Source organism: Magnolia sinica, chromosome 11 (assembly GCF_029962835.1).
Source record: "Magnolia sinica isolate HGM2019 chromosome 11, MsV1, whole genome shotgun sequence".
Classification (NCBI taxonomy): domain Eukaryota; kingdom Viridiplantae; phylum Streptophyta; class Magnoliopsida; order Magnoliales; family Magnoliaceae; genus Magnolia; species Magnolia sinica.
Genome location: NC_080583.1, coordinates 30,063,918 through 30,075,694, shown reverse-complemented (window position 1 = coordinate 30,075,694; position 11,777 = coordinate 30,063,918). Strand labels below are relative to the sequence as shown.

Sequence of the window (11,777 nt, the reverse complement as noted above, 5' to 3'; positions counted from 1 at the left end):
ATTTTCATCATTTTTGGGCAAAGCTAATATTCCAGTAAGCTTATTAAACCATTGTGTCAAAAATTAAATATTTCACTAATTAAAGATATTAAAGTTGATTTAGTGGTTAAATTGAAACCCCCCTAAACATATCATCCATAGCTACTTTTGAATTAAAGTTGATTCATAATCCAAGGAGCCAAACACATTAAAGAGGATTTCAAATCCAAGCTCCCAAACAGACCCTAAGTTTTGGATAAGTTAATATTTGTTGTCAAGAGGTTTTTAACAGTGGACATTCAATCACGGCTCTTTTTCTACTATTTTTTCGTGATGTGGTGTATATCTGCCTCATTTATGGGTTGAAGCCCTTAAATGCTACGGAAAGAAAATATGAATAGACGCCTGGATAAAACACATACACGATGGGCCCACAGAGCGCGTCCAGTAGCGGATTGCATGCTGACATTGGTCGGTGCTCGCTGGGCCCACCACGAAGTATGTGTTTTATGCACGCCGTACATTCATTTTTACAGCTCATTTTAGGGCACGGATGATGCACGTGTTTCCTATAAGAGGTGTTGAGGTCCGGTGTGAAATACCAGCAGATTCTTGTCAGCTTCCGAAGTGTCTGCCATTTCTGGCCTGTAGCAGCACGTGCAAGTGGTGTCCCACCAGATCAACTGTCCCGATCGTCCCCACTTGGTTGGAGAAAAAGCTTCTCTTTTCCCACCTAACGTCCCTCTACAAAACCCATCAAAAACTCCGTCCATCTCTCTCTCCTCTCTCTCATTCATCAGAAATGAGTAGCAGCAGCAGAAGAAGCATCATATCCCTTCTAAGGAAGAGCAGAAGCGCTCATCTAACTCCTTTTTTCTCTAATTTCACCTCTCATATTCCCACAAAACAGCATTCCAGACATTTCATCCCCTTCAAGAAGCTTCCCCAATCCTATTTCCCTTCCATTTCTCCCCCTTCTTCTTCTTCTTCTTTTTCGAAGAATGGATTCATAGGCTGGTATCTGCGCATGATCGAGACGCGGCCCGTCCTCACGAAGAGTGTCACGGCCAGCGCTATCTTCACCGCAGCCGACGTCACCTCCCAGGTAAAATAACAGAATAAATAAAGAAAGAACAAAACCCTAGATTTCTCCTTCGTTTCTTGATCGGCTGGCACTTGCTGTACCCGTATTCATCTACATTTATTGTTTTCTTTTAATACTTGTGTGAATGAGTAGGTGTACTTTTAGCCCTTATGGAATTGGAATTCAATTCTAGAGCAAGTTCCCATGTTTGGCACCCTAGAATTGCGGTGGATTTGTTGAGGCAGTGACCATTCTACTGGATTAAGTCGTTAGAGTGTATACATACATGCGTTTCCACCTCTTTCCCCTCTTGAGTATATGTGAAGCTTAGTTTCTTAGGCTTTAAGCAATTGTCTAACTGTGGAACTTGTTGTCTATATAAGGGGAATACATGTAGAGAGAGACAGAGCATCTTCCTGAAGGATAGTTCCTTAGTGAGATTCCTTGTATAGTGGAAGAGTAGGAGAGAAAGGTAAGCCTTGTACTCTTGATTTCTCTTGTTTTAATGAAGAAGAAAGCTCCATGTTGCTGCCTAGTGGATATAGGCATATTGTCGAACCATCTAAATCTTATTACCTCCCATCCCCCACCTTTTTTTTTTTTTTGTACTCTTTGACTTTGGGTTTTGGTATGGCTCTTTAATTTTGTGGTTTTTCTTTGCTTTCATCAACTGTATGTGGGTTTTTTTTTTTTTTTGTAATAATTAGTACTAAGCAAAAGTTCAAAAGCCTTTGGCATAAGAAAAGAAAAGAAGCCCATAGAAATGAAAAATAAGGTTTTTGAGGTGAAAAATTAGTTAGCCATAGCGGATCTTCTTCTTGCACGAAATGATTCAGTTTTGTTCAATTTGTCCAATTAAACTATTGCTAAAGGTTTGTGGGACAAATTGTGGAACTTGTACAAATGAAATTTAATATTAAATAAGATCTTTTTTTGACGAATGAAATTTAATATTAAATAAGATCTTTTTTTGACGACAAAAGTTAGACTTGAATGCGAAGGGTCCTCTCTGCAAAAACGCTTAAATGAGTTTAATACCTTGAATTACAGATTAGTGGCTGTAGATTTGAAGTTTGATGATGAGGAAAATGTTGTATTTCAGCTTTGTTTGATGCTGAATTCATGGTATTTTTTGATTATGAATCTCAGCAACAGTCCAGTTCTCAATATGGAGTCAACTGTGCCTATGTTGCTTACCAAAGAGTCCCGTAGAAAAATACAAAGAGGGATTTTCTGGTGATTCTATGATATTCAAATGAAGATCTATGAAGAGAGGTAGCAGTGGGAGAGGTTATACAAGATCTAAGTGAAAAGGGTGTAAAACAGAAGGTATTAGAATTGTGGAAAGAATGGCCCTTACGCAAAAATTGTAAACTCATGAAATAAAATCAGAAAAATTTTAAAACTTGATTTGCATGATCAAACATCAGATTCAAAAGGTTTTCTTGATAGGCGATTCATCCAAGGATTATGAATTGTTATTGTTTGGTAGTTCCGTAAGAGAATCTAAACTATTAATGGATTTTGCATTTGGGGGCTTCATTTCATATGACACCACATATGGATTGTTTTTTGCACATCGATTATGTAATGACGGCATAATTTACATGAGTTGATGATAACACTTGTAAAATCATGGAGATTGGAGATGCCAGAATCACTATGCTTGATGTTGCGGCATGTACTGGACCTATAAAGAGTCTTTTGCTATTAGAAAAGTTTAATGAAGATGGTTGTAAATTTTATGGTGAAAAGGGTCAATTGAAGATTGTAAAAAAGGTGATGGTGGTGGTGAAGGAAGAGTTGATGGGCGGACTATATTGGTTAATAACAGATATTCTAGTTGATGATTCTATTATTGCCAATGCCATGACAAGCTTTGCTACAATTTAGTATAGTTTATTAGGGACTATATTGGTTAATAAGAGATATTCTAGTTGATGATTCTATTATTGCCAATGCCATGACAAGCTCTGCTACAATTTAGTAGTTAATTAGGCCACTTGGGCAAGTAATGACTAAATGTACTTCTTAATCAAAATTTACTTCCTGGTTTAAAATCGATTGATTTAGATTTTTGTGAGGATTGCTTGTTTGGAAAACTCCATAGTGCTCGTTTTCCCTTGCTTACTGCTAGAAGTAAGGATGATTTAAATCTAATTCAATCTGACATTTAAGAAGCTTTTGTCAAATTCTTAGGAGGTTCGAAGTATTTTGTTTCTTTTATTGATGATTTCTCTAGTAATACCGGGTTTACATGTTTAAAAGAAAGAGTGATGCTTTTGCTTGTTTCATTAAATTTTAAGCATTAGTTGAAAACCTAAAAGAAGATTAAGTGATTGAGAACCGATGACAGAGGAGAGTGCAACTAGAAAGAATTTAAGGATTTTTGCATTGAGCATAGCATTGAGAGGTATTGCACGGTCCCTGGTACGTCATAACAGAATGGAATGGATGAATGTATGAATCATATGCTTATGCATCGTGCGAGGGGCATGCCGAGTTTGGTTTAGCTTAAATACTTAGAAGTTGATTATGACTCTCAAGTTGAAGTTCAAGAAAGGCATTTCTTTCTTGATAGGAGCTAGATCTAAAATCAAAATTTGGGAAGATGAGTGGTGCGACGATCTTCCTCTATCACAAGTTTATCCCAATTTAACTCAGTCAATGCCTTCAATAGACATAAAAGTAGTGGAATGCTTCTTGGTTACAGGTCTCAATATATGTTGATCTCCCCCCTTGGAGAAGGGTCATGACAAATTTGGAAGTGGAAGAATTTTTTTTTTTTTTTCCTTCTCTTGGAGACAATGTGTTCTGTAATGATAACGGTGGCCGTAACGGCCACCACCGTTACCTTTACGATACGGGTCGTAACGACCATTATGGTCTCTTTATTTTTATTTTTATTTTTTTATTGGGAAAAAAATCCTGAAAAACATGTATTTGCCCCGTAATGTTGATTAAAAAGTATGGAAAACCTGTATTTACCCCATAATAGACAATTATGGGGTTGTTATGGCCTTTATAGGGGACGTAACATGCCGTTAACGGTAATTACGCGTCATTTTTTTTTTCCATAACGGTTGTTTCGGCTGTTACAATCTTGTAACGTGTAACAGTTGCCACCATTACCTTCACGTAACGGCCTTTACGGTCCCGTAACGGCCTTTACGGCACACCGTTCTTGGAGAGGCTTAGACATGTGTCTCCTTCCGATGGTAAAGATGAAATGGTTTGGAAAGTTTATAGCTCAGGGAAGTTTTCAGTTAGCTCATTCTACTATATGCTTCGTTCCTCCATGTCGGGTTTTGGTGATAACCATGCCTACAATTTTTGGTATTATGATATTCCTCCTAAAATTGTGGCCTTCACATGGTTGGTAGGGAGAAGGAAAGTCTTGACAATAGACAATTTGCAAAAGCAGTCTATGGTTATTCCTAATAGATGTTATCTTTGCAACCAAGCAACAGAATTGGTGGATCACCTATTCATTTTATGCTCTTTCACATCAAAGGTGTGGTCCCATTTCTTATCATCTTTCAACTCCTCACGGGTTATGCCTAACAATGTTAGAGACCTTTTATGGGTCTGGCATGGAGGAGGCTTGGGTGTCAGGGAAGGGGGCCTTTGGCACATGACCCATCCGACTGTTTGGTGGGTGACGTGGAATGAGAGGAATGGGCAATGTTTCGCATTCAATTGAGACAATTATTTCTCTCGGGAAGGCTTCTATTTTTGAATGGTCCTCTTTCCTTTAAAGCCTTGATGGATAACTTCTCTTGTATTCTCATGTTCTTTTCCTTTTCTTCGGGTTCGACCCTCTTTTTTTGTATTCTTTTCTTACTGGTTGTTGCCATTGGGTCTTTAATAAATTTCCATTACTCTTAAAAAAGAAGAAGTTTGGTTAGCTCAAGTAGTGTTTTTGGGTTATAGCATTTAATACGACGTGCTACTTGGTGAATTATTCCTTTACGATTACACTAAATTGCAAGATCCCTAAAGAGGTATAGTTTGAAAAACACGTTAATTATTCTTTCTTTCATACTTCTGGTTCTGCACGTATGTGTGGATCCCTAAAGAGCAAAAGACTAAGCTGGATATGAGGATTAGAAAGTGTATTTTGTCTTAGCTATGTAGATGTAACAAAGGGGTACAGATTGTGGGACCCTATTGCCCACATGTTAGTTATTAATAATGAAGGTTCAATGTAGAGATATATGAAATCGTCAAGCTTAGAGTTGCGAGAGATAATTGAGTTGGAATCTTCAAATGCTGTTCAAAATCAACTTATTGACCTAAAAGATCAATGAGTTGATATCGTTGAAGATGAAGCCAATGAAGAGTATGCATATGAGATACGGGTTGCTAAAACTTACAAGTGATCAAGGCCGACTAAAGAAAGCTAAAAAAACCTTATGTTTAGCTCAGAGATTCCGTTACGAGTTATGCTTGCATGACATAAGAGCATGAGCCTTGTTCGTATCGAAAGACATGTGAATTTCTGGATGCTAGCCAATGAAGAGTGTCCATAGAGGAGATGTAATGAGGACATCAGGCCCTTCAAAGTTTATCAAAGATGAAGGCGGTTGACGAATACATCTTTATGGCTCGACGATGGTTTGTGGCACAACCAAGGAGGATTTTGAAGACCTTACACGTGTCCCTAGATTAATTAAAGGCCACACATTAGGAGGATACACATGTAGGATAAGGTATCCCGTATCGGTATCGGTATCGGTTGGCGTACCAGTGCCTTCCGATACCGATACGGATACGGGGGTGTAACGGCGATACGGGGGCGTAACGGCTCGTAACGGTGCATTTTTTTGGCCAAAAAAATGAAAAAATATGGATTAAATCTGGAATATTCTAAGCATTCCAAATATGCATTCATTTATAAATTGGAACATGTTTATGGTGGTGTAACAGTCTACTCTTTGGTGAGAAGTTGTATCGGATTGTCTGATAAATTTATGAACCAGACAACTTGGATTTAACTGCAAAACTCATATATTTAATTTTCTAACTATCTACTATCAATGATAGATATATTAGAATGAATGTAATATGAAAATATCTTCCATGTGTAATATATTCGAATTAAAAAAAAGGCCAAAAATAGTTCGTAAATAGAAAAAAATTATAAAAAAATATAAAATGACAACAACAATCTGTAAAATGGACATTAACATGTTCTACTATGATTAACACATCATATTCTACCATTAAAATAGCAAAACATTCAATAAAAAAATGATATTTCGAATTAAAAAAAAGGGCCAAAAATAGTGCGTAAATAGAAAAAAATTGTAAAAAAATATAAAATGACAACAACAATCTGTAAAATGCACATTAATATCTTCTACTATGATTAACACATCATATTCTACCATTAAAACAACAAAACATTGAATAAAAAATGATTTTTCGATTTTTTTTTTTAAAAGGCCGAAAATAGTGCGTAAATAGAAAAAAATTATAAAAAAATATAAAATGACAAAAACAATCTGTAAAATGGACATTAACATGTTCTACTATGATTAACATGTCATATTTTACCATTAAAACAACAAAACATTCAATAAAAAATGATTTTTTGAATTAACAAAAAGGTTGAAAATAGTGCGTAAATAGAAAAAAAATTATAAAAAAATATAAAATGACGACAACAATTTGTAAAATGGACATTAATATCTTCTATTATGATTAACACATTATATTCTACCATTCAAACAGCAAAACATTGAATAAAAAATATAGATACTTATTTTTGAGGAATTTTTGGAAAATGGCCCATGGAGCTTCAAATCAAGAAAATCCTTAATATAAGTTGTTTTCATCTGTAATATCAAGCTAAGAGTGGTCGAAAATAGCAATAGAATGATTCAGGAAGAGTTTAAAAGAAAGAAGCTTCAAAACAAGTGAAAAAACAGACCTTAAAAAGCAAAAGCAAAAAAAAAAGGCCATTTTTTTACCGTTACACCCTGACCGTTGCGGGGTAGTTATGGCTACAGAATTGGGGGGTGCCCCGTTACGGCCCCATATCACGTAACGGCCACTGCGGGTACTGATACGTATCCGCCGATACGGCCGTATCGTAACGGATACGGGACACCCTGATGTAGGATGAGTTAGAAGACCGATCTGTTATGCGGGTTGTTTTTAGAAAGCTTTGTTTTGCGCTTTTTTTTTTTGGTTACAAGGGTAGTTTAGTCATTTTTTTAAAATCCGAATTTTATAAATTGGGTGTTTTCTACCCTAAACCTAATGATGATTTTTAATGAAAGCTTGGTGCCTCTTTCCCCTTTATCTTTGTGGTAATTTCTTCCATGCTCCTAATCTCTTCCCTTCTTCTAAATTCTGTTTCTAACCCTCCAACCTTCTTCTTCTCTTTCAATGCCTAGTATTCTTTAATTGCTATTATTTACAATTAGATTCTTTGAAGTCCCCTTATCCTGAAAATCTGAGAATTGATCTCAACCCTCTCAGATTTTCTAGCAGTCTCTCTTCCAGAAATCCTTTGATTTCTTGGATTAGAAAAGCTGCATTGACTGTTGGATTGAAAACATGCAAGATCGGGAGGTCACATCCCTCATTGGATCCAATTCACGCATGATTTGAATATGGTACTGCAGGATTGTGATGATAGTCTTAAACCATTGCATGTTTCCTTTGTTATTATCTTTACTATGATGTGGAATGTTGAATATTTTATTCGATTTGCTTAGTTTATTTCGTTGGATAATTTCTGTGCTCATACATGCATTTTAGCTTAGACTGGCCTGCATTAAATTTGGTGTCAAAGCTTTAGGTTTTGCATGATTTTTGTTAGATTTGGTTATCTGAACTTAGGATCATCTGTTTTTTCATCTAGGATTGTCTAAATTATTCCAGATCTACATCCCAGAGAAATTACAAACCTAATTTTTCAGATTCACAATCCTGTGAGATATAAATATGAATTTTCATATTTGTGTTTTCATTCTAGTTAAATCTGAAAATATGCAGCATTCATACATCATATAGAAATAGGATCATACATCCATATTGAGGTCTGTTCAAACCTTATAGTCGAGCTTAGGAAAATCGAGTTCGAGTTTTTGGTGCATGCCTACTAGAAGAGGTAAGGGTTTTGGCCGACACCCCATCATTAGTAACAAGCAATTAACCGATCACCTCGCTCAATTACTCCAAAAGATAACTGCCATAGAGATATTTAACAAAAATATCGAACGAAAACTGACTGCCACCGAAGCTAGACTTGAGCGATTAGAGGCATCCCAAAGGGAGAACCCCACTGTTGGGGGAGATGCGCAGTCGCATGTAGGTGGTGTTGGTGAGGAGCCAGCCCTTAGACAAACCCCAACCAATGGCAGGCATGTGGGTAGAGAATGGGCATATCAGGACCGCTTTGATCCTGACGAGAGGGCCATGAAGAATGTCAGGATTGATGCCCCGAGCTTTGATGGTTGCTTTGAACCCAAGGCATTCCTTGATTGGTTAGCTGACATGGACCACTATTTTGAGTGGCATGAGATGTCAGAGAACCGACAAGTGTGGTTTGCCAAAATGAAGCTTGTGGGGCAAGCGAAGATGTATTGGACCAATACAGGGCGTAGGATTGAATGGGTGAGAGGAGCTTCTGTTACCCAATGGAGCGAGATGAAAGCTATGCTAAGAGAGAAGTTCCTCCATCTTTCTTATCACCAGAAGCTCTTGGAACAATGACAATCTTTACACCAATGATCCATGCCTATCACGAAATACATCGCAAATTTTGAGGAATTCATGATGCGGTGTGACATTGAGGAAGACCCTCTAGTAACGCTCACACGTTTCTGGATGGGTTTTCGATCGGATTTTTAGCGCGAACTTTGGGCTCGTCTCGTGACAGATTTGGACGAGATGTACCAAGTGGTGCAGGAATTAGAGCAATATCTGAAGACTCATGTCACAAGACGGTTCGATTCTCGAGACTCCAATGTTAGGATTGGTTCTCAGGGAACTAGACCCAACATTGGTAATCAACCCAAGGCGCGGGCGAATGTTCCGCCTAGGCCTAGGGATGAAAAAGGAAGAGTTATCCTTGATGTTGGTCCAGGTGGAGGACAGAATGTGCGATGCTACGAATGTGGGAATATTGGCCATTGCAACTCAATGTCCCACTAAGAGCAAGGGAGAAACCTTAGTCATAGGTGATTCCTAGGATAGCCTGTATGATCAGGGCGACTTTGAAGTTGAAGAATATCAGCCCGTAAGATCATCGAGTGATAAGGATGAGTTGGGTGATGATGCCATACTAGCAGTTGTCAGGTGTTTGTTAGCCCAGACTAGAAGTAGTGTTGACTGGCATTGCAACACTCTTCTACACGATTGCCAAGTGTGATGAGAAAAATTGTAAGGTGATAGTAGACAGTGAGAGTTGCCAGAATGTAATTTCCACTAGCACCTTAGGCCGTCTAAAGTTAGAGGCCACCCCTCATCCTGACCCATACAAAGTCTCATGGGTAGACAAGACTTCCCTTCTTGTCACCCATCAATGTCTTGTACCCATCTCATTCGGGTCTTATAAGGAGTCCCTACGGTGTGATGTGTTGCCCATGGATATTGGTCACATCATCCTAGGCAGACCGTGACTATTCGATAACGACGTCACAATCTACGACCATTCTAATGCGTGTACCTTCATGCATAACGGCAAGAAGATCAAAATTAATCCTATGCCACCACAAAACACTCCACAGAAGAAAGGTGAGAAGGCTAGTGAGCCTAAAGAAGTGAGGAAATCCACACCCAAGTCTCTCCACATCATCATAGCTAAAGAGTTTGAAAGAGAGACTTAGGAAGATTCGACGGTGTATGCCTTAGGAGCTAGAGAGGCTACACCAGAGGTACCAGTAGGGTTACCCCACGAGGTAGCCCCGGTCTTAGAGGAGTACAAAGATGTATTCCTTGAGGATTTGCCGGATGAGTTGCCACCCATGAGGGACATCCAACATGCCATTGATCTTGTCCTTGGGTTGACTCTACCAAACCTTCCTGACGCAGGACAACCCTAATTATGATGCATGCTCATGGAGATAATTAAACAGCGGAAATAAAAGGAATAAATGATCTAAAATTCTAACAATAATCATCATAACTGAGAAAATCATAAAGGAAACATGCAATGGAGCGGGCCATCACTACAACCATGGAGTATGGAATTCAATTACTACTTAGGTTGGATCCGGCGAGGGATGAGACCTCCCGATCTTGCATGGTCACACCCAATCGATCAATGAAGATCACTAGTCCGAAGAACCAAGAAGTTTCTCGGATTAGGGATTTGAGAATTTGGGGATTTAGGGTTTAGATCGGTTCTCAAGATTTTGATCGAAGAGGAATTAGCCAAAACAAAAAAAATAGAAGAAAGAAAGTTATTACCTTGAGGAAGTTGGAGGGGCACAAGAAGAAATTAGAAGAAGAAGATCAAGGGGAGAGAAGAAGCACCATTAGAGAGAAGAGAGGAAGGAGGCAACCAAAGGGTTTGTTTTTCATTCATCAATAGTTGAAATTCGTGTTTAGGGCTTTACCCCACTTAAATAAGCACATAAAGACATAAAATTACTAAAATACCCCTAGGATAAGCAAATAAAGATATAAGATTACTAAAAGACCGCTAACTAAGTCAAAAAATGTGCAAATAACATAAGTATGGGAAAGTTTGGGCGCTCGGTCCTCTTTCTCCAATCTTCCTTCACATGTGTCTTCCCTAAGTGGGGTCTTCTACATGTCCAATCACATGTGAAAGGTCTTCAGCTCCTCAATATTCGCCTATCCACAAGGACGGCACTTGTGGTTGGCGCTTTCTTCGTTGGTACACCTTGAATGCACCCGTGTCCGCATCAATTCCCCTCGGGTGAGAAAAACTCGACCCCGACGAGTTGAAACTTTTGTAACGCTCAAGTAGATCTGGATCAATACCCTGCAATGCGTCGCCCGACAGCCACGTAGATTCAGACGATGGTTTGTTCTTCCACTTGACAAGATACCTTTGGAAACCCCCATCTCTCGTGGATACTATCTCGTCATCCAAGATTTCCTCAATTGCTTCTTTATGGGTAATGGGTGGAGGTGGGGGTGGACGGGGTTGGGTAGCAAACTCAGAAAAAGGCCATGAAAGGGATGATGTATCAACAATGGGAGTATGGGCACGGACTAGATCTTCCACATTAAAAGTTGGATTAATGCTCATTTCAGATGGAAGGTCAACCCGATACGCGTTGGACCCAACCTTTTGTAATATCTTGAATGGTCCAGCACTACGCGCTTGTAATTTTTTTGCAGATCCTTGAGAGAATCGCTCTGGCCTTATTCGCACCATTACATAGTCTCCTTCTTGAAATTCTTGCACTCTACGATGAGAATCAACTAAAACTTTATAATCATCATTGCTCTTATTTAACCGCTGTCTAATATGTGTATGCAAATCATGAATATGGCGTGCGAATGCATCGGCTGACTCAGAAGACCTTTGGGTAACAGACATAGGTAAGAGATCTATGGGCATTCTAGGTTTATAACCACTTACAATTTCAAAAGGACTCAACCCTGTAGATCTATTAATTGACCCATTATAAGCAAGTTCAGCAATTGGTAAAATTAGGTCCCAAGTCTTAACATGTTCACCCACTAGACAACGTAGAAGATTTCCAAGGCTACGGTTTACCAC

The 11,777-nt window shown here is 38.6% G+C and overlaps 1 protein-coding gene across 3 annotated transcripts in view; it reads left to right on the top strand.

Annotated features, from left to right (window-relative positions):
* Positions 1-583: 583 nt before the first annotated feature.
* LOC131218994 (protein SYM1-like) overlaps positions 584-11,777 on the top strand; it is a 32,004-nt gene continuing 20,810 nt past the window's right edge. Inside the window, exon 1 of one of the 3 annotated variants that reach the window (XM_058213933.1) lies at positions 584-1,084. In XM_058213933.1, the coding sequence (XP_058069916.1) occupies positions 782-1,084 (303 nt within the window). In that variant the 5' untranslated portion in view covers positions 584-781. The remainder of the gene's footprint in view (positions 1,085-11,777) is intronic. The other 2 variants (XM_058213934.1, XM_058213931.1) reach the window with 2 other exon arrangements.